The sequence below is a fragment of the Andrographis paniculata genome, unplaced genomic scaffold (genome assembly GCF_009805555.1).
Source record: "Andrographis paniculata isolate CXL003 unplaced genomic scaffold, ASM980555v1 Contig98END, whole genome shotgun sequence".
Classification (NCBI taxonomy): Eukaryota; Viridiplantae; Streptophyta; class Magnoliopsida; order Lamiales; family Acanthaceae; genus Andrographis; species Andrographis paniculata.
This window is the reverse complement of record NW_026137637.1, coordinates 1,359,437-1,383,053: the sequence shown is the minus strand read 5'-3', so window position 1 is coordinate 1,383,053 and position 23,617 is coordinate 1,359,437. Positions and strand designations below refer to the sequence as shown.

General features: G+C 38.6%; 1 protein-coding gene across 2 annotated transcripts; it reads left to right on the top strand.

The window, feature by feature from the left end:
* Window positions 1–499: 499 nt before the first annotated feature.
* LOC127243818 (uncharacterized) lies at window positions 500–23,018 on the top strand. Of its 2 annotated transcripts, XM_051263993.1 has the most exons (9): window positions 501–774; window positions 909–968; window positions 6,387–6,434; window positions 20,850–20,982; window positions 21,072–21,148; window positions 21,473–21,571; window positions 22,478–22,548; window positions 22,631–22,721; window positions 22,792–23,018. In XM_051263993.1, exons 1-9 carry the CDS (start codon window positions 547–549, stop codon window positions 22,900–22,902), a joined length of 918 nt encoding a protein of 305 aa, XP_051119950.1. In that variant the 5' UTR covers window positions 501–546; the 3' UTR covers window positions 22,903–23,018. The 2 variants fall into 2 exon arrangements, with proteins under 2 accessions (XP_051119951.1, XP_051119950.1); XM_051263994.1 differs by lacking the exon at window positions 6,387–6,434 and having other exon boundaries at window positions 500–774.
* The last annotated feature ends 599 nt before the right edge of the window (window positions 23,019–23,617 follow it).

Here is a 23,617-nt window from a genome sequence, read left to right as displayed (position 1 = left end):
AAGTACACTTGGAATATTACTAAAAATTTATTAAATTATTAATAAAAAATAATTAAATAAATAAATAAATAAATATTGACAAATTAATTATTATTTATTAAAATAAATAAATAAAATGATCTAATTATATATAAATTATGCATAAATTTAACTGACAAAAAATAAATAGTGATGCTTCCTTTGTCCCGGTGTAAGGTTGTCGTTTTATTTTTTGTATGTAGATTTTTGAATATTTGTATTATAATAGATTATAGTAAAAAAGACGAAAATACTCTGTGTAATATAAAAATAATGACATAGTGTATTTATTATGTTAAGTAAATTGTCCAATTAAACGAGATCGGAAATGGAAAATGTTAAACGGAGGGAGTATAATTTTTTTAAACAAAATATTAGGATCTTAAATTAATATTGCAAATATGTGCCACGTGTCAACACCAAATTGGTGGGAAAAAACGCTACGAAAAGAATTAAATAAATATAAATAAAAAAAAGTAATGCGATAACTGCCAAAATCCTTCCTTCATCCGCTCTCTGGACACAAAAATGGCTGCCGCTTCTCCTTCCTCTCTCCTCCTTCCTCTCCCCAACTTCTCCTCCACCTCTCGATTTCCTCACCGCACTCGCTCTCTTCCGCTCTTCAAAACAACAGAATCGAAATCCTCAATTAAGCCTACTACTACTACTGCTACGGCGTTTGCTCTGACGGAATCATCATCAGGCTCCCCGCAATCCCTCGGCCCGGACCTTCAAATTCTTCTCCAGGAGCTAGCTGTATGAGCTAATGTGTTAATCTCGCTTCTTTTTTTTATTTTTTTTTTTTCATTCTCATTTTGCCTGAATTTTACAGCTAAGCGTTCATAAATACAGTGCTGTTGTTTATGTAGTTATACGGTTGTTGAATGCAGGATTGCTTTGTTCTTCCCGATGATTACTTTCAGCAGCTGCCACGGGACCTTCGTCTCGATGTAAGTCCGTTTTTAGAGGAAATTTTGCTGCTGCTGCTGCTTCTATTAAGGTCTTTGTGCTAAAATTTTCTTCTGTGATTTTTTTTTTCAAAAAATTGATACCTCTGGTCAGAATTCTTGATTGAATCTTTGGATGATCCTCGATTGAAATTTGTGTTCTCAGAATAGGATCAAATTATAACTTATTAGAAAATGTTTATATTGTTAGATATGCCTTAAATTTAGTTTGCCATTGATTTTACTGGATCTCACTGCCGGTCAGCGAGGGGGGTTAAGGGCTCCGTGCCTGGGTCCGGGAGCGCGGAGTGTCCCCCAGCCCGACGATATGCAGTATTGGGCTTTGGAGTTGGCATTGGAATGATGTATTCTCTTAGTTTATTTGAATAGATTTAGAGATATAAAATCTGTAATTTAATATGTAACACAACCGTCCTCCGTTTTTTACCGTGAACATAGTCAACACGTTGTTGGTGAACCACGTAAATCTATGTCGTCTGTTTATTTGTACTTGATTGATTGTTGGTAATGTGGTGTTGAGGATTTTTGGAAAGTTTCTCTACACCTCCCATGACCAGCTATATTGAATGGAATGGAATGGAATATAAATAGCCAGCCAGCCAATGTTCCCTCTTCATCATCTGGTTGGGTGGTAGATCATTTATTCTGGTTGGGTGGTAGATCAGTTATTCTGTTTCTACATTTACCATTCAATGTTGTTGGCATAAGTTTGGCTTTTATATATTTATGGTATTTTATTTTATTAAAAATAATATAAACAATACTAGATCAACTCGCACACGATTCATTTCATGACAGTGGCGAGGTCACCTCACATCCAGTTGTTGCTGAAAAATCAGGATGCAAATAAGAACACAAGAATTTGGTTACCGAGTTTGATCAAGATGATCTACATTTTGGGCGTTGTTAAGGCAAAAATTTTACTATAAAATACACGGAGGACATGTAAAAGTGAGAACACATAAATATTTAAAGTCTAAGCCAACACGTTGGTGAACCACGTAAATCTGTGTCTTTTGTTTATTTTATATATTTATGGTATTTTATTTTATTAAAAATAATATAAACAATACTATATCAACTCGCACACGATTCATTTCATGACAGTGGCGAGCTCATCTCACATCACCACACATACAGTTGTTGCGGAAAATTCAGGAAATTAAGAAGATGCAATCAGGAACACAAGAATTTGGTTACCGAGTTCGATCAAGATGATTTACGTCTGAGGTGCTGCTAAGCCAAGAATTTTACTATAAAATACACCGAGGACATGTAAAAATGAGAATACATGGATATTTGAAGTCTAGGTCTACGCCAATAATATCCAAATTATATTTAAATCATATTCCTAAAGATATAGGCTTCATATCCCAATAGTCTCCTATTTGAAGACTGATTGATTGCATCTCACTTTAACATTTTACTTTATCGGCAATGATAGCGCCAAGCCACATTCTTCTATCATCGAGGCCAATTGAGGTTAAACACAACCTCAATTTATCTAAGGTCACCACATTAGTCTAACTTGTCGGCTGGATTTTTCAATCCTTGAATTTTCTTCAATTTCAAAATCCCTCTCTCCAATAGCTCACGAACGTAGTGAAATCTCAACTCAATATGTTTTGTTCTTGTATGGAATGCAGGATACTTTTGCCAAGTGGATTGTGCCCTGACTTTCGCTATAAAAACTACTATTTTTCGGATCTCTGCTCAACACAAGCATGAAGTTTTGTAGCCAAATCATCTCCTTGCTTGCCTCCATCACTGCAATGTACTCAACTTCTATTGTTGACAGAGCAAATACCTTTGTAACTTCGAAGTCCATAATATTGTTGTCCCACTATAAGTAAACACATTTCCATACGCGCTCTTCCTCTTAGTCACTTCTTGCCCAGTCGGCATCCACGAATCCAGCCAAGCAAGGCACCTTTCTCTTGAAGATCACTGTAGTAAATACCTCAGTATCCACTTTACTTCATCCTAATGTTGCCTTACAGGATTGCTCATAAATCGGCTCACTACTCCCACTGCATGTGTTATATCCAGCCTTGTAGCAGTCATTGCGTACATCAAGCTTCCTATGGCAGCTGCATATAGAACACTTTTCATCTCAGGACGTTCCGACTCATTCTTTGGTGAGTCTAAAGGTGCGCTAACAGGCTTTGCATCAACTATTGAACCTCATCAAGACCTTTTTTACATATTTTGCTTGCAAGAGATTCAACCTCCCACTATCTCGGTCTCGACTTATTTGCATGCCCAAAATCTGTTTCGCCAATTGTTGTTTCAACTTTGCAACAACCGGTATCAGAGCCCCAAGATTCTTTTGAGTGGAAGTCAAGATGGATGATCGTCATGCTGTAAAGGTATTCAATTGAATGAACTTCGGTTTCTGGAAAATACAGATAAAAGATTATCTGTGTGGTAAAGATCTAGATGCAGCGCCGAAGGAGAAACCCTAAAAGATGGATGAAGTCGAATACAAGAAAATCGACAGGAAGATGATGAGTGTGATTCGACTAACCCTTTCGAAGAATGTCTCGTTTCACATGGTTCATGCATAATCGACATTGGAAATTTTGAAAATCATGTTGGATATGTACGAACAATCGTGTGCTGCAAACAAGATGTACCTGATGCAAAAACTGTTCAACATGAGGATAATTGAAGGGACTTTTGTTGCTGTGCATTTAAACGAATTCAACCTGATCCCTGCGCAATTGCGATTAGTGAATCTTGAATTTGATTTAGAGATCAAAGCTGTGATTCCGCTATCGTCTCTGCCGGATAGTTAGAATTCGATAGTAACAACCTTGAGTGCGGCTTCTTCGAAAAAGAAGAAGATGAAGTTTGATGCAATCAGAGATATAATCTTGAACGAGGAGACCTGGAGAAAATTGGGTAAGAATACTGAATTTGGATTTGAATCAGCACTTAATGCCGAAAATAGGGGTAGATTTGAGGCGAAGGGAAAGGGTCAAGATCAAGAATAGTCAAAGTCGAAGCCAAAGAACAAGGACAAGATATATGCAAATCAGGTGGTACGTTGAAATTGCAATAAAAAGGGCACTTGATAAGATAGTGCAAGGCGCTGGAGAGAGATCAGGATTCGGAAAATGCAACGGGGGAGATATCCAATCCGCTGATTCAGAGCGTCGGCAGTCCAATGAAGTCATTGATCTTGGACTCAGGAGCATCATTCCACTCATACAGTGATTCGGGAATCATGAAATCCTACACCACAGGTAATTTTAGTGTTGTCTATATTGCAGATGACGAGCCACTAAAAATTGTAGGTAAGCGGATGGTTCAAATCAGAACACCGAATGGAAGGGAGTGGAGACTGAATAACGTGAGGCATGTCCTGGGTCTGAAACGGAATCTGATTTCCGTGGGACAATTGGATGAGGCAGGTTGCTCGACAGTTTTTTAAACTAAGTGGTGGTGGCTCAAGGGAGAAAAGATGACACTTTTTATATGTTTAACATTATAAGAGACAGAATCGTTTCCGTGGCCATTCTCGTCTCGGAAACATGAGCAAGAAGGGGATAAAAGAGCTTAGAATTATTTGAGTGAATCATTGGATGATCATGGAGTAATATTTGTGTTAACTCAGAATAGGATCGAATTATAACTTATTAGAAAATGTTTATTACACAATCCAATCAACTGTCTAGTTTATTCGTTTTGATTCTCTATCATTGTACTCCAAAATTCCTCAACATTGTATGTACTATTGGGTGAAATCAAATAGAAACTTATGGTGACATTATTTTTTTTTTATAACGTGGAAACCCGCAGCCGCTACTCATCGAATGCGCTATGCAAACTAGGTCTGACAAGGCAAGTCAGACTAGACGAACCATGTGTTGCAGGTAAACTTAAAGGTGTCAAGGGTTTGAACCTTACGGTCACGAGTTCACCACACACCACCAGACCATCTCTTACGGGACGGCAAAATAGTTTATTTGATTTCACATGAAAGATGCTTTTCCCCAATAATGTGTTTGTTAAGAGAAGAAAAAAAGGTCTTATTTGCTTACAAATTTTATTACTTTTTTGATACCATTGACATGATATTAGAATTTAGATCATATTGACATGAAACATAAATAATTTTTTATCTTATTCCTCTGTCAGCCTGATTGGCTGATGTATTCGGCGATTGTGTGTACGTACAATCAAACTCTCTAACATGACATCGAATTTGGAAGCACGAAGTCCATGTTGTGAGATTTAAGCTATAGGATTTTGGAAAAATTCCTAATTAAACTTTGAGATATAAATTCTATAGAACTGAACCACATTTGAAATGATCAATAATAAATAACAAGAAAAAATTTAAGAAGAAGAAAAATATATGTAGACAAGCTCTGAATTCAAAGCTAAATGCATAATTTGTTGACAAAAACCCGTCAGTAGAGGTATATGACCAAAAAATGTTATTTTTAGTATCAATGGGACCAATATTATTAAAATTTGTAACGGGACCTAAAATTTTTAATTTGAAATATTACTGGAACCTGGTTGGATTTTCGGTTTCCCCTATTTACTTAGTTAAATTTGAATGAGAGTCAACTTGTTGTAAGTTTAAAAAAAAATGAAAAAAAAAAAAAAAAACTCTGCAGCTCATAATCTATACAATCAACTAACATGGTGTGTTAATTCTAGTTCCACAGGCAACTATGGTGACATGATCCAACACTGCTTGAAAATTTCTTCAGTTTTAACAGCAAAAGTCTTGCGAGATTAAAATTGCATTAATTTGACCTTAAATTGATATTCTTGTTCAACAATATGGTTGTAATTTAGAAATGTATTCTTGAGGATTAAAATTGCAACGAAATGTTTTTTTGCGACCAGACTTGCTATTTTTCATGGTATCATGGACAAGAAAGTGCCTTTCTTTGTTAGTTTCTGTGGCTTGTTTAATTTTGGGGCATAGTTTTTCTTGTCGTCTATATGCTGTGCTTCAATGACTGGCCTTTCCAAGCAATTTTTGTACAAAGTTTCATAAATATATGGTCGGAAAAAAAAAAAGAAAAAAAGTGGATTCTAGCATTGTGTGCGTGTATGCATATATAAAGAAATTTGTAACAATGATGTATGCTGAAATGGTTCCCAAAGTTCTTCACAGATATTATTGTTAATTTTTCATTAGGGAGCAAGCTCGCCTAATGAGTGTAAAAATGATTGGCTGCACATTGAGCATTTTTAGACCATATTCTGTTCTAGCAAGAAGGAAAGATTTATTTAGTTTTGTTTCGTCTTGTTTATTTATTTACCCCTCATTTGCTTTATTCTTTTTCCTGGTTGCTGGTTTCTTTCTTGACTTTGTTATAGGACAAATTCTCATCCTAGAGATAGTCTGACTAAGGTTATTTGATAATTTTGAAGCTGAACGATGCTGCTTTTGATCTTTCAAATGGCACTGTGAAAGATGAGGTCAGTATTTAGCACTTCATTTTACATTCAGAGTAAACGGAAAATAATTAATGTCTGATCAATGTTATCTTTTACACAAAAAAACAAGGAAAAAACGAAAAGGCTTTTTATATGTGAATAAGATAAATAAAATAATCTTGGTTAGATTCTTCGTCTTAAGGCTTGACTTGATAAAGCTTCACAATTGTAGAACGATGGATAAATGATATAACATTTGTTTTTTTTATATCCAGTTCTGAAATGTAGTTACCCGAAGATGAAAGTAATTTATTTAGTTCATTACTTTAAAAAATGAACATAGGTTTTAGTCCGTCGATGATAATGCTAAGCAAGATTAGGGATTTATATAGATTAAGCAGGTCGACAAGACTCCCGCGTACTAAAATATCATGAACCATCTAAAAGTTGTTAATGAATACAACGCGAAATTAGGCTTAGATAATCAATTTTTCTAAAGAATTTTCACTTATCAAAATTCACGATTTAACAATCAAATATAAACGTGGAATTGGGGATGAAAATGTAGGCGGAGAACATCATGATATTTCATTTATGAGCTATTGAAAACAAGAAATCTACATTATGGAAGCAATAAATTGAAAGCAACAACAAATATGTAAATCTACCTATAAAAGCAACTGACTTAGCAGTTAGGGGAGGAGAGAATCTCCTCTCCCTCGACCTCCACCAACTAAAAGAACTCCTTTAAAGGATTGGAGCTCCCGAAAATTGAACATAGTAAAAGAAAAATGAACAATGGAATGTAGTAGTTTTTTTATAAAAGAAATCTGACCCTATTTATAGAGTTTTTGGATCGGCAGTTGAGGAGTTTCAGAGCAGTAGTTGAGAGCAGTTGAAAGACTGTTGTAGCCGCTAGATAGTTGGGCGGTTGATCGGTCGGAACTGCCTTAAATCTCAGCTTGCTCGCTTGGTTGGTCTGACATTGTTGTGGCACAAATCTTCCTCGCTTGCGTGGCTTGGCTTGGTTGGCTGGAGGGCATCGGCACAACTTCAAGATCTCGCTTGTTAGTGGTGGATGTTTGGCCGTTGGCTCGGGCACAAGCAAAAAGAGCATCCCTTGTCACAACGGGGCGCACCCTCGTTTGTCTTCCATATTTAGTCAATTTCTGAGCCAGAACATCGCTTAAAAAAGCTAAAAACATCAATAATCTCAACAAACAGACTTTGGATAAAGTATGCCATAAATCAGATATTGTGACGTTTTCGCATAATAATTCAAGCAATACACAGTTTTATCAAGCGGTAAATATGCTATTCTTTGGAGTTATCAAATCTTCTCAAACTAAACATTTGTTCGTCCTCGAACAAACACAATTACACGAATAGAGAGTTAACCCATTCAAGACAATCAAATATTGTATAAGATCAATGTCATGGTTGTGAATAAAGTGAATCTAATATATAAGCAATTGATCTTTTAAGCATTCAAACTTGCAATCCGATTTAAGCTATAATAACTTTGCTCTCTTGGAAAGGAATCTTTTTTATAAGGTGATCTTCAGCCGAAAGGCACAATTTTTTTTTTTTTTACATCGCTCATTATATTTCGCGACGGATCACAGAGTTTCAAATATTGTGTTTGCTTGTGATCTTATATACTTTTTCATCACAACTATAGGCCTTTTCAGTCCCTTTAATAGTAACTGTTTCCCGCTCCGCTTGCATCGCTTCTCAAACCAAATTTAAGGACTTCTTACTTCAATGTTATCTTATATAAAATAAGTTGATAGACAAAAGTTCGTTTACCCTACTGAGTATGGGATAATTGAAACGAAGGGGGCACTAACATTTTCAAGTCATATCACCGGTTATTTGACTTAACTCAACATCATATTATTGAATAAGGTGAAGGAAAAATTACTAAGTTCAGCCCTTGCGAGTGATCTAACTCTATTCTAAAACATATTAAAAGCCTAACTCAACAATGTATTACAAAAGTTAAAATAATCACGCATGCTTGCAATTATAATAGGCACATAGTATTGATAAATTTTTAACTTATTACCAAAATATGTCGTGTCATTGATCATCAAAATTTTTTGTACAAGCCCATCGTTCTTTCACAAAAGCATGAATAATTGGGTAAAAGACTATCGTTTGCTTCTTCTTACTAATCATCTAAGAGTCCATGTCTCAATTTTCCAAAACCGTCTAGGAGTCATGCAACTTCTGATCAACTTTCTGCTGATATTGAACCATTGCAAAGTGTTGTTCCATCAAAATGACATTATGGCTGGTCAACATTGCGTTGCTTTGGATTAAATCATTCTGTCCACACATTACGTTTTCCAGCATCTTTCTCCCTATATCAGCTTGGTCTTTTAGTTTGGTCACTCTTGCATTAATGGAGGCAGCGGTATATTGAACTTGAGTGGTGCTAGCCTCCATCGCAGTGATCCTTTTATTATTATTTGCCAAGTGGCCAATCAATTCCTCAATGTGCTTCTTTGTCATCACTTGGTTATATACGAAATGACTTGTCAGCACCTCATCCAAGTCATCCAGTCTTTTCTCAATTGATTCGAATGCCGCTCGAAGTGCAAAAGTGCTAGCCTCAGTGGTCTCAGGTGACTGTTGCTGAGTTTCGGATGAACTGATATCCACTGGCTTTGCTCGCTCTTCTTCCATTGGCTCGGGTAGTGGTTCAGGGGTGGCTTACTTCAATAAAATCATATGGCGCGCTGCTTCGTACTCTTTTTGTTCCCTCTCCGCTTTTACAATTTGAAAATATCCTCTGAAACGCAGTTGGAGTTGGGTCAACGACTTCTACCACTTTAGTAAGCAAGCCAATGTCTTCATCTTCTTCCTTTTTGTCCGCTCGTGCTGCTGCTCTCTCTCCAATCTCTCTATCTCTGCAAGCAGTCGAGCCTTTCTCTCGTTAACCACTCTTTCCTTTCATCCTCCTCAATTATTGTAGTTTGATCAAATTTGGTTAATGGCGGAGTCAGAGTAGTCGTTGGTGTCACTTCCTAAGGCGTTTGGGGGTTGTATATGATTGGTTCCTCTTTGCTTGCCCCCAAGGTAGTTGTCTCAGCAGCTCGTGGAAAAAACTTGTAAAATGGGCAATTTTGTTATTATTGCCTCAACCCTGGCGGTTTCATCGGAAGGTTCAATGGCGGTGGCAGCGGATACCTCAGCGGATTTTTCCTTAAAAGTTCTCAACAGTCATGTTAATTCCACTAATGGTTTTTTCCGTTAGTACAGTCTCCCACTCCTCCTATGTTCCAGCAAAGGCTAGCTCACCCATCCCCACTGTTTAAAAAGAATGAGTATATCGACGATCGGACTAATTTGTCGAAGAGGTGTAGCTTCTTTTGGCTGGCTTGCTGCATCGATTTTAGAAACGATATGCCATTTGTTGATGATATGTCATTTTAAGATTACGGCAAGTGTGCACAAACTTGTCAAACTCCTTGAAATTGTCCTTCTTTCTGAGCCTCATGGGGAAGGGATCTTTGGTTATCGCTTTGACTTGGCTCCTTTTTCTGTTGAGTTTGGCTCGTGGCTCGGCTGGACTTACTTCCTCATGCTGGGTTTAAATATACTCATCCTCTGCACTGGCAATGAATTTAAAGCAACATGAGAAGGGAATCGATCAGTACCTCGATTTGGAAGCGGTGGTGATGAGGTGCGCTCCTCCTTTCTTGGACCACCTGGGTTGGGACCCACTGGCTGCCGCTGATGGGATAGATAATACATGCATAAAAAATCGATGAGGCGGTCTGCATGGCTTGGCGTCGGCATCCAGAATGATATAGTGCATGCACACCGCTGGGTTGATGCCTTTAATGTGTGAGATTTTCTATACAAGCGTCGTCTTTCTTCTCCTGAGTAGGGCTAGCCCCAAGAACACATACTTCAAATGTTCCGTTAGCTCCTTCAAGTCCTCCTTTCAAGGGTGGACTCACTATCTGGTTCTCCCTTGGCTTGCTCAATGGATTCATTATGGCTTGTGATTTCACGGCTTGGATCGTCTGAGTATTCCAAAAGCTACAGCTTGAACAAGTCTTTATCTGAAATTTATTGTATAAATTCCAGCGTTAATAGGTTGTCAAGAGTATTTAACTCGTTAATTTCAAGAACATAGTTGTTATTCTCATCCTATGGCTGAGTTAAAGCTTTCTTCAGGGAGAATGTGACTTTGTCTCTACCAACGCTCAGTGTGATTTCGCCTTGAGCTACATTGATATTAGCTTAAGCGGTGGCAAGGAAAGGTCTTCCCAGAGTTATTGGAATGTCGCGACCCTCGCTCATTGCCATTATAACGAAATATGCGTTGAAGATAAATTTGTTTATTTGCACCACTATATCATAAATAATCCTTTTCGGGAGTATTATTGATTTATCTGCAAGCTGAATTACAATACGACATGGCTCAAGCTCACACAGTCCTAATTTATTGAAAAACGATAAAGGCATGAGATTAATAATATCTCCTAAGTCACACAATGTCCTAATCGGCTTCAAATTTTCTATTTTACAAACAATAATAAAAATGCCAAGATCGCTCAGTTTCTTTGGGAGGTCTTCGGTGAACATTGCGCTTCACACACTCTCCAGCTGAATTGCTGCATCGATTTTAGAAACGGTATGCCATTTGTTGATGATATCTTTGATAAACTTGGCGTAGTGTGACATCTGTAGCAAAGCACCAGTAAAAGAAGTGGTCATTTTAAGATTACGGCAAGTGTGCACAAACTTGTCAAACTCCTTGAAATTGTCCTTCTTTCTGAGCCTCATGGGGAAGGGATCTTTGGTTATCGCTTTGACTTGGCTCCTTTTTCTGTTGAGTTTGGCTCGTGGCTCGGCTGGACTTACTTCCTCATGCTGGGTTTAAATATACTCATCCTCTGCACTGGCAATGAATTTAAAGCAACATGAGAAGGGAATCGATCAGTACCTCGATTTGGAAGCGGTGGTGATGAGGTGCGCTCCCCAATCTTTGTCTCCCGCTCCTCCTCTGGTCCAGCAGCAGCTGCTGGTTCACCCATCCTCGCTGGTTAAAGAGAACAGGTTTATCGCCGATCGGACTGATTTGTCGGAGTGGCGTAGCTTGTTTTGGCTAGCTTGCTAGTATGATTGCTGGCGGTGATCTCTCGGGATGAGCGGCGGGCTCTCTAATGGGGACGGGACAATATGATCCTTGTCCTTCTCGAGAGCTTGGGTGACCATTACCTTCACCAACTGGTACGGCTGCACCCGAAATGGGCTGCCTACGTACCCGAACGGGATCAAGCCGCACGTAGTTCTATTGATACAAGCTACATAGTGTAAGTAAAGTAGAGTGAACAGACAAACCTGGATAACCTAAGTATCCAAAACCAAAGGCAACAGGCCTAAAGCATCAATACCAATCAACTTTAAGCCTATCAAGTCTAAGTATCCAAAACCAAAGGCAACAGGCCTAAAACATCAATACCAATCAACTTTAAGCCTATCAAGTCTAAGTATCAATCACCAAAATATAAGGTATCATCCAAAAGCAATAAATCGGGGTGAAGGCTGCTACCTGAAATAGAAGCTCGGGAGCTCGTCTGCATACGCCCGAAGGAGGCCTCTGGACGTCGGAGGAAGATCTACCGGAAGTATTGTCCGCTCGACTGGAAGGGAAATAACTATAGTTGCCAAAGCATCCACGACGCGTTCCCTTCCCTATATATATGCGAAATCCGCCAAGTCATATCTTGTAGTATCAGACAAAGAAAAAGAAGGCATCGCTGAAGTGTCCAATGGTTCCACAACGGCACCAATCCTTGATCAATCGCTATCTCCACTCCGGTCTGAATCGCCGTCCTCTGCCAAAGTGTTCGTCGCACATGGGATCGGTGTCTGAAAAGCCACAAGGGCCGCACCAACCGAGTCCTGAATAATTCCAACTGCTCCCGCCGCTCCGGGATTTCCAAGCGATGCACCATCCGTGTTAAGGTTGAACCACCTTTGGCTTCTTACTTGGTGGCTCAGGAGCGAGATCTTTGGTGACCTTGGATCTTTTTTCCCTCCTCTTACCGGCGGCTGCCTTTTTTTTCTCACTCTTCTTCTTTTTCTCCTTCTCTCCCTTCTTTCCACCCTTATCACTTCGGGCCTCATTTTCCTCGCTGGTTTTCTTTTTCCATTCCTCACCTTCATCAGCCAAGAGTTCAGTAATTTCCTCCGGCTCGGCTTCCGAAGCTTCATCAGAAACAGTTTTTTCTGAGTCTTGGCCACCAACTCCTCCCCCACAACTTTCATCTTTTTTTTTAGGGTTGGAAAAATGCAGTCGCTTTCTTCTTCCTGTTCTTCGGCTTAAGGATTAGGCTGAATCCTTTGTCCTCCAGCCACTTCTATGAAACACAGCAGGTTGCTGTGGCGGCATTCTAAGTTCAGGGGCTGGAGTAGGCAAATCCTCACCCGCTCTTCTGCAAGGCTCAATAATCCAGTGTTCTGTCAATTTTTAAGTGAGACCAAATATCCGTGCAGATGATGATGCCTTCATAAATTTCAGTCTTCTCCTCGTCCAAGATCGAGCTCAGCACCACTAAGATTTCGGGCTTAATTTCGGATGTGTTAGATGTAATCATGATTCGGCTCACTGACCATTTAACTCATTCTTTCTTATCTTCGTCTACCAACCCAATTTCAAGTTTCTCTTTTCGAAAACAAGGGTAGTTGCAAAAGTATTATATAATGACTGCATCTCCTTCGAATCGTTGTCCTCGCCGCATCCAACTTCTTCTCCATATCCTTCATTGAATAGTGGAATGGCCAATTCAGCAATCAATTTATCTTTTTTTCCGAACAGTCCACCCACTTACCTCGGACATAAACATTTTTTGGGTTGTTTGCTTGTTCAAGGTTTCCCTCACTAGGGAGACATCCACTGATTCTTTGGGTTCAAAATCAACCAACACAGGCCCCTCTCCTTTATTCAGCTCTCAAGCAAGCCTTAGTCTGCTCATAGTTGCCAGTTGCCTTCTTGTTGACCAAGTGGAACTTGTCGACGGAGGCAAGGGCCTCCTGAGCTACCTTTTTAGTGATTTTCTCAGTTTTAAAGGCTTTCATTCTTGTCTCAATCCACCTCAATAAATTCTCTCTCAATCTCTCCCCACCACAATTCCTTCAGTTTGGTATAGCTCAGTCACTAGTCGTCCACCGGATACTTCTGATTAGTTTCATCTATGTACTTGAATCTCAGGTAATCGTCCAGGAACATTGGGATATAATATTGGAATTCAACTGATTTCAGCTTCCTCAGCTCAGCCCAATTTTCAGTCACTTCAAGCAGCCTCCTCTTCTTATTATAAGCCTTGGGCGGCGCTAATTCAACCGGTTCACCTCCCAAGCGAATATCAACAACTTTCCTTCCGTTAGTGGACAAAATCCTACTTTCAATCCTCCTATCTACTTCTTCAAAGTCCCTCCTCACACTATCCTAAACTTTCTTATAGAATATCTGGTTGGCCGCTTAAAAACAGCTTACGCTTCTTTACAGTTCAGTTCAAAAACATAGCACAGACAGAAGTATATCAAACATGCAATATTAGTTCAAAGTTACAAGCAATTCAGAAAACAGGGTGAAATATTCCTCATATAGCATATTTGACCCTATTCCCTTCTCCCACAACGAAGCAAAGAATGTCACGTAAAGCTTCGTTGTGAAAAATGATGAAAATCATGAATCTCATTTATAAGCCATAGAAATTGAAAAATTAAACCATAGGAAGCGCAATAAACATTTATTTTATCGAAATCCAACAGATAACATACTTAGATTCACAGAAAATCAAATTCTAGAAATTTCTCGCAAGTTCGAAGAACAATGAGTTTTCACGATGAAAATATTTGATTCTATGCTATTGAGTGTGCAATCAGTTCGAATCGAGAAAGAAAAGTAGTAATTAGACCTTGGGAAACCTAAATCTTACCTCAGATTCTCATAAAATTGGCTTAAAGGGTTTCTATTTTTTAATTCAGAGACACGGAGAAATGGCGTTTTCTAAAGCTTCTAGAGAAAGTTACTGCTATGGTAAGTTTGGAAAATAACTGAGTGGGGATATTTATAGTGGAGCGGTGTGCGCTTGTGGGTGGGCTTTGAAGCGGTGAGTGGGTTGGCCACTCACTCTGACAGTCTAATAAAAATATTACATTATTATTCGTAAAAGCATACGAATGGGTTATTTGGGTGGGACGAGCGGGTAAAACAAACTTCTAAAGACTCTAAGTGTGACCAGTCAAGCGAGTGGGACAATCATAATGGATGAGCGATAGATGCTCCTCCAACATGTATCAGAATGAGACAAGCGGGAATGAAGTGGCTTGGTTCAAACTTAGACTTGGAAGTCAAAAATCTAACTACTACATAAGCAAAAGAATAAAGCAGTAAATCCTAATGCATTAAAGCGAATAAATGTATTCAATTGAAAGCGATAACTAATCTATAAGAAAACCAGTAAACTAATCCTATAGTTAAACGGTGACGTACCCGCTGAGTAGCAGGACTTCTACCTAATTCTAAGGAACTCACTCTTCTAAGTAAACAGTAAAACCATCACTGGCAAACAATGAAACTAACTAGGAAAACGATAATCCTAACTACGCAAGCGGGAATCTAACTATGAAAGCTGTAAGCTATACTAGGAAAACGATAAAGTGTTATACTAGAAAACAATAAAACTTTGTGGGCGGATATAAGATCAGGCAACTCTGAGGTTTGGTTCACTCTGATCTAGAGCGAGCAGTTTAACTTACATCAAATTTACATCTATTTCGGTTTGTTTTAGAACATGCTCTTCAATATAAGGCTTTACTCTCGCTCCATTGACTAGGAATGAAACTTTTATTCTTGAGGAGTCCATATCAGTGATTATAATGGCTCCATTTGGTAGAACTTGTCTGACTTCATACAACTTAGTCCATCGAGATTTCAATTTTACTGTGAATAAGTGCAGCTTACAATCATATAGTAAAACCTTTGAACCTTCAATGAATACTTTCTTATTCAACTTCTATGTCAAATTCCTAGAGCAGCAGAACCCAGCGTATCAAGCGGGCCTTTGTCTTCTTATTCTTCATCAAGTACTGAACCTTTCGAAAGCTAAGACAATGGCTAGCAGCGGTTTCTCAATAGTAGTGTAATTCCTTTGAACGGAGTCCTACGTCTTACTGGCATAACGTAAGACATTCAGCTTATACTCCACATTTTGGCTCAAGACAGTGCCAACGGCATCATCACTTGCATTCGTCATCAACTCGAATGACCCGCTCCACACTGGTGCTGAAATAATGGGAGAAGTGGTGAGTTTTTCCTTCAGAATTCGGAATGACTTCTCACAATGATTCGTCCATTCAAACTTAGCATCCTTGCACAGCAGCGCGGTAAGCGGTTGAGTGATTTTGCTTAAGTCCTTGATAAACCGTTTGTATAAACTAGCATGGCCAAGGAAACTTCGCACAACTTTCTCATGTTTGGGCGTTGTCATCTTCTCAATTACACTAACTTTTTATCTGTCCACCTCAATTCCGTCGAGCGAGATCTTATGGCCAAGAACAATTCATTCATTTACCATAAGATGACATTTCTTTCGGTTCAACACGAGATTGGTCTCACTGCAGCAGACCCGTACTTCATCTATGTTGTTCAAACATCTGGAAAAGGTCTAATGAGAAATCATCCATAAAAGACTTCAATGCAGGGAGATCACTGAAAAGATGGTACATGTATCGCTCGAAGGTGGCTGGGAAGTTGCAGAGTTCAAAGGGATCCTCGTGTAAGTAAAAGTACCATATGGACAAATAAAAATAGTTTTCTCACAGTCCTCTAGCTTGATGGAAATTTTGTGGTAGCCTGAGTAGCCATCAATAAAGTAGTAGTACTTATGGCAGGCTAACTTCTCAAAGCATTGATCAAGGAATGGCATCGGAAAATGATCCTTCTTTGTGGCGGTATTTAATTTCCTATAATCGATGCAGACCCTCTATCCAGTGAGTGGTCTTCTCATGAAAACCTCTCCTTAATCGTCTGTCTCTTTGACAAAATCTCCTTTCTTGGACCACCTGCCACTGGCTGTCGCTTATGGGGTAAATAATGCATGCATCAAAAAGCATGAATACCTATTTCTTTACCACTTATTGCATATTTTTATTAGGGCATCGCTGAGGCGGTCTGCATGGCTTGGCGTCGGCATCCAGAATGATATAGTGCATGCACACCGCTGGACTGATGCCTTTAACGTTTGAGATTTTCTATGCAAATGTCGTCTTTCTTCTCTTAAGGAGGGCTAGCCCCAAGAACACATACTTCAAATGTTCGGGCAGCTTCTTCAAGTCCTCTTTAAGGGTAGACTCACTCTCTGGTTGTCACTTGGTTTGATTAATGGACTCATTATGGCTTGGAATTTCACCAATTGGATCGTCTGAGTTTTCCAAAAGCTACAGCTTGAACAAGTCTTTATCTAAAATTTATTGTATAAATTCCAGCGTCAATAGGTTCTCAAGAGTATTTAACTCATTAATTTCAAAAACATAGTTGTTATTCTTATCCTATGGATGGGTTAAGGTTTTCTTCACGGAAAATTTGACTTTGTCTCCACCAACGCTCAGTGTGATTTCGCCTTGAACTACATTGATATTAGCTTGAGCGGTGGTAAGGAAAGGTCTTCCCACAATTATTGGAATGTCGCGATCCTCGCTCATTTCCATTATGATAAAATCTGCGTGGAAGATAAATTTGTTTATTTGCACCACTATATCATGAATAATCCCTTCGGGAGTCTTATTGATTTATCTGCAAGCTAAATTACAATACCACATGGCTCAAGCTCATACAACTCTAATTTATTGAAAAACGATAAAAGCATGAGATTAATACTAGCTCCTAAGTCACACAATGCCCTAATCGGCTTCAAATTTTCTATTGTACAAACAATAATAAAAAAGCCAAGATTGCTCAATTTCTTTGGGAGATCTTCGGTGAACGTTGCGCTTCTAACACTCTCCAGCTGAATTGCTACATCCATTTCAGGAATGATATGTCATTTGTTGATGATATCTTTGATAAACTTAGCGTAGTGTGACATCTGTAGCAAAGCACCAGTAAAAGAAATGGTCATTTTAAGATTACGGCAAGTGTGCATCTAAACTCTTTGAAACTGTCCTCTTTCTGAGCCTCATGGGGAAGGGAGCTTTGGTTATCGCTTGGCTTGGCTTGGCTCTTTCCTCTGTTGAGTTTGGCTCCAACCGGCATCAGTCGCTCGTGGATCAGCTAGTTTTACTTTCTCAGGCTGGGTTTGAATATACTCATTCTGCACAGGTAATGAATTTAAAGCAACAAGAGAAGGGGAGCGATCAGTACCTCGATTTGGAAGCGGTGGTGATGAGGTGCGCTTCCCAATTTTTTTCTCCCTCTCCTCCTCTGGTCCGGCAGCAACTGGTTCACCTATCCCCGCTGGTTAAAGGGAATGGGTTTATCGCCGATTGAACTGATTTGACGGAATGGCGTAGGTTCTTTTGGTGGCTTACTAGTATGGTTGCGGGCGGTGATCTCTCGGGCTGAGCAGCGGGCTCTCTAATGGAGATCCCCTTCCCTAGACGGGACAACGGAATCTCATGATCCTTGTCCTTCTCAAGAGCCTTGGTGACCATTACCTTCATCCTTGGCACGGCTGCACCCAAAATGGGCTGCCTACGTACTCAAATGGGATCAAGCCGTACAAAGTTCTATTTATACAAACTACATAATCTAAGTAAAGTAGAGTAAACGGACAAACCTAAATAATCTAAGTATCCAAAACCAAAGGCAACATGCCTAAGGCATCAATACCAATCAACTTTAAGCCTATCAAGTCTAAGTATCAATCACCAAAATATAAGGTAGCATCCAAAAACAATAAGTCGGGTGGAGCCTGCAACCTGAAACAGAAGCTCGGGAGCCCGTCTGCATACGCCCGAATGAGGTCTTTAGACGTCGGAGGAAGATCTACTGGAAGTAGTGTCTGCTCGACCGGAAGGGAAACAACTATAGTTTCCAAAGCATCCACGACGTGTTTCCTTCCCTATATATATGCGAAATCCGCCAAGTCATATCCCGTAGTTGCAGGCGAAAAAGAAGAAGGCATCTCTGAAGTGTTCAATGGTTTGACTCGGAGATGATCAGAGAAATGCACGCGATCGAGTCCGTCTCAATCCACAATGGCACTAATCCTCGATCTATCTCTATCTCCATTCTAGTCTGAATCACCGTCAACTCTGTCAAAGTGTTCGTCGCACACGGGATCGGAGTCTTAAAAGCCACAAGTGCCGCACCAGCTGAGTCCCGAACAATGCCAGCTGCTCCTGCCGCTCCGGGATTCCCAAACGATGCACCATCCGTGTTAAGGTTGAACTTCCCTTGGCTTCTTACTTGGTGGCTCAGGAGCGAGATCTTCCGCCAGTTTGGATCTTTTTTCCCTTTTCTTACCAGCGGCCGCTTCTTTTTCTCACTCTTCTTCTCCTTCTCCTTCTCATTCTCTCCCTTCCTTCCACCCTTATTACTTCGGGCCTCCTTTTCCTTGCTGGTTTTCTTTTGCCGTTCCTCACCTTCATCAGCCAAGAGTTTAATAATTTCCTCCGGCTCAACTTCTGAAGCTTCATCGGAAACAGTTCTTTCTGAGTCTTGGCCACCAACCCCTCCTTCACAACTTTCATCTTCTTTTTCGGAGGCTGGACAGGATTACTTTCTTCTTCCTCTTCTTCGGCTTAAGGATTGGGTTGAATCTTTTGTCCTCCAGCCACTTCCTATCAACACAACATGTTGATGTGGCAGCATTGTAAGTTCAGGGGCTGGAGCGGGCATAAAATAGTAAGCAAATAGAAATATAAAGAAAACGATAAAATGAGTGGATAGTAGTTGTGAACGAACTGATGGCTGGCGAGCAATGGGTGCAGTGAGAGCGGCGATGAGCGGAGCGGTAATGACGGTTGGTGAGCGGTATATATATAGTCGAGACGGCTAGCAAGCAATGACTGATATTGATACTTAAAGGATGAACGGTGATATATGAACAGTAAGGATGTGAAAAGATGAAATGATTTATGCGTTACTTGAAGGCTAGAATTTCCTAGATGAAATGAGCGGATGGTGTGGGTGAACAACGGAACATATATATGTTACGAAATGGTGGAAGAAATGTAAGTGTACTTGTTCAGTTAAATCAGATTCTTGACTCGTTGATACTTGACCTTAAGGGATTTACAACAATATTTCAATGACACCCAGATCTAGAACATTATAAGCAAGAAAAGTTAGGGTCACTATACATTTCTAAGATCAAATAGGCGTACGCCAATGTCCAATTAATTATTCGGAAATCTGTCTCATTAGTGGTTTTATCATTTTGATACATTTTTTTAATCAAAAATTGAATTCAGGATAATAATTAAGCAGGTCGAAATAAGATACCTAGAATCTGTTAATGAATACGATGCGAAATTAAGTTTAGATAATCAATTTTTCTAAAGAAGTTTCACTTGTCAAGATTCACGATCTAAACAATCAAATATAAACATGGAATTGAATATGAAAATGTAGGTGAAGAACATCATGATATTTCATTTATCAGCTATTGAAAACAAGAAATCTACATTATGAAAGCAGTAAAATGAAAACGGTAACAAAGCTGTAAATCTATTTGTAAAAGCAACTAACTGGGCAGTAGGATAGAAGAGAATCTCCACTCCCCTGACCTCCACTGAGAACTCTCTTACAAAATTGGAACTCTCAAAAAGTGAACAGAGTAAAAGCAAAATGAACACGGGAATGTAGTAGTTTTTTATAAAAGAAATCTGATCCTATTTATAGGATTTTTGGATCTTCAGTTGAACGGTTATGGAGCAGCAGTTTGGAGTTGTTGAAATGTTGCAACCGCTGGGTAGTTAGGCACTTGGGCGGTTGGTTGGTTGGAACTACCCTAACTCCCAACTTACTCGCTTGGCTGGTCTGACATTGCTTGACATAAATCTTCCTCACTTGCCTGGCTTGGCTAGATTGGCTGGAGGGCATCGACACAACACAAGCTGTGCTATGGCTGGTATCTGAATGGTTTGACCATTGTGAGATCAACATTTAGATAAATTTTGGATAGCTTCAGGATCTCACTTGTTAGTTGTGGATGTCTGGCTGCTGGCTCGGGCACAAGCGGAAAAAAACATCACTTTCCGTCTTTCATACCTATGTCAATTTTTTAGCCAAGCGAAACAAATCAATAAAGTATGTCATAAATCAAATATTGTAATAGTTTTCACATAAAACTTCAACCAATAAACAATTTTATTAAGCGGTAAATATGATATTATTTGGAGTTTTCAGTTGAAAAATTTATATGTTAATTTATGACATCCGTGTAGTTCCAAACTCTTGAACCGTCTCTTGGCTTTGTATTGTAGTGTGGCGAAGAGCTCGGACAGACTTTACTAAATATCACTCGAGCATGGGAGCTTGCAGACGCATCAACTTCAGCAAACTTAATGAGCAAGCTCCCGGTTTTAGTGACCTCTCTTACCAGCAGCAATAAATCAGGCATGTATGCACTCAGATCGACGCTTTTATACCTTCCACAACAAGAATGTGTATCAGTCGTCGCTGATTTTGGTCTTATTGTTAGTTAGCACTCGGCAAGCGCTTGGTATCTGCTTCCAGGAGGTTCCAGTCAATGGGCCAATACGGTCAGGGTGAACTTCAACAGGTTCAAGTGTAGCTTATTGAATTCATCTTTTACGTACATACTACTGTTTTGATTCAGGTTTTTTTTTTGATCCTTTAGTTTCTGAATCCGAAAGCTTTTATGTGAAGCAAGCCATTGTCATTCTAGCTTAAAGATTGCTTTCTGAATTTACTCAAAAGCTTATTTGGCGACTTTATTTTTCCCTGTTTCATTGATTTCTAAACATTTTGTAAACCACCATGGGCTAATTTGCAGTTAATCTTCTTTCTCTGTTTATGTTCGTGCTTGTACTGCGTTTTCTGTGTTTCCTCAATCTTACAGTTGGATGGTTCCGAATCAGTATAGATTGCCATAGTGATGAATAAGGCTGGCAAGCTATTATCGACAAGTTCGGAAAGAGAGGTTCCTGTTGAAGATGCCAAACAGGAAAGTAGAGTTCTAAAGGTATGTCATTCATCAATATGTTTAGATATGATTTGGAGTTTATGAGAGTTCCGGGAATAGGAAATAAGTATATGATGTGATGTTTGTTATAGAAAATAGATTTACATGTGATATATTTTAGAGAAAGAAATTTTGATAAATAGTGCCTACACCCGAAATATAATTGAAAACATATGTACATAGAACCTAGAGTTTCCTGGTTGGATCATTACATGACAGCGCTCTCTCTATGTTACAATAGGTGTTGGATGTAATGTTTGTTATAGAAACTAGATTTCCGTGTGATATATTTTACAGAAAGAAGTTTTTGATGAAAAGTGTCAAAACAGATTTGAAAACATACGTAAATTGAATTTAGGATTTCCTAGTTGGATCATTACATGACGGCGCTGTCTCTATGTTACAATAGGCATTGGATGTGATGTTTGTTATAGAAGATAGATTTTCGTGTGAAATATTTTACAGAAAGAAGTTTTTGATGAAAAGTGTCGAAACAGATTTGAAAACATACGTAAATTGAATTTAGGATTTCCCTGTCGGATCATTACATGACGTCGCTGTCTCTATGTTACAATAGGCGTTGGATGTGATGTTTGTTATAGAAAATAGATTTCTGTGTGATATATTTTACAGAAAGAAGTTTTTGATGAAAAGTGTCGAAACAAAGTTGAAAACATATGTAAATCAAATTTATGATTCCTAGTTGGATCATTAGATGACGCTGTCTCTGTGTTACAATAGGCATTGGATGCGATGTTTGTTATAGAAAATAAGTTTCTATGTAATACATTTCAGAAAAAGAAAATCTGATGAATAATGCCGAAACGGAATTGAAAACACACGTAAATAGAACCTAGAATTTCCCCAGTCGGATCATTAGATGACGGCGCTGTCTCTACATTACAGTTTGGCGAGCTTCAGGTTGAATTGACTGCAAACAACGCGTTCATCGGCGCTGTAATAGGATTTATCTTCGGGTAACAACTCAACTCATCCAACTCTTGATTCTCAAACTATGATCAATCAATTAGTTTGACCCAAACTCCGGACCCCATGCAGGATTCTTTCCTGGCAAGTGAGTCGAGGCATCCAAAGCATACCGGAGAGCTCGTTGGAGTATGCAAACGACAATGCCCTGCTTATTGCCAAGGTGCGCAACATTTGTTCTTTTACCTCATCGATCAATAAGTTTGTCATAATCGGGACAATGCACGGTGCAGTCTCTGCGCGGGTTTCTGCTTGCGCTGTTCTACACATCGGCCGTGCTCTCGGGTTTTGCGAGCGTCGGGCTTGTCCTGCTTGGAGGGAAGTTAAAGTTTAAAAAAAAATAATGAGATGAACTTGTGGTTTCCATGGCTGGATCTAGTGTTTTATTTCTTCTTCACTCATGTAAGTTATCATGCTTTACTATATAACTTCATTATTTATGATAAAAACATATTGTTCATTCGAGAGTTTTTAAATGAAATGATTTTTTGTGGTGTAGTACAGATAAATGTGTCAAAAACATAAAATATACTATCTTCTTTCAACCACAAAGTATACAGTAGTTTATTTTTATATTGATATTTAAATATTAATTATTATATCAAAATATAGAGAAAATAAAAAAAATACATCTATTAGTCTCTTATAATACAAATATAATCATATTTTTGGAGTAAACTATACAAATATAAGAATATTTTTAATGTTAAATAAAATAGATTTGACATTGCTTGTAAATATCGAATCAAACTCTTGATTTTTATTTTTATACTTTTTCATCAGTCAAATTTACGCTAATTTTTCTTTTTAATATGTCCACTAAATTTATTTCATTATTAATTTTGACAAAGCAACAAATCAATATTTAACTTCTATCTTTCAATCTCAATTCTTATTTATAATAATTGTTATTATTTTTATTACTTTTTTTCTCAACATTTTTTTAATTTTAACTAAAATTTCAAATATACCTTCGACTATTTTTTTTTTAATTTTTATTATTTTTTTAATAAAATATTTATTTTTCTTAATCTCCGTGTCGGATACAAGTGTTCTAAT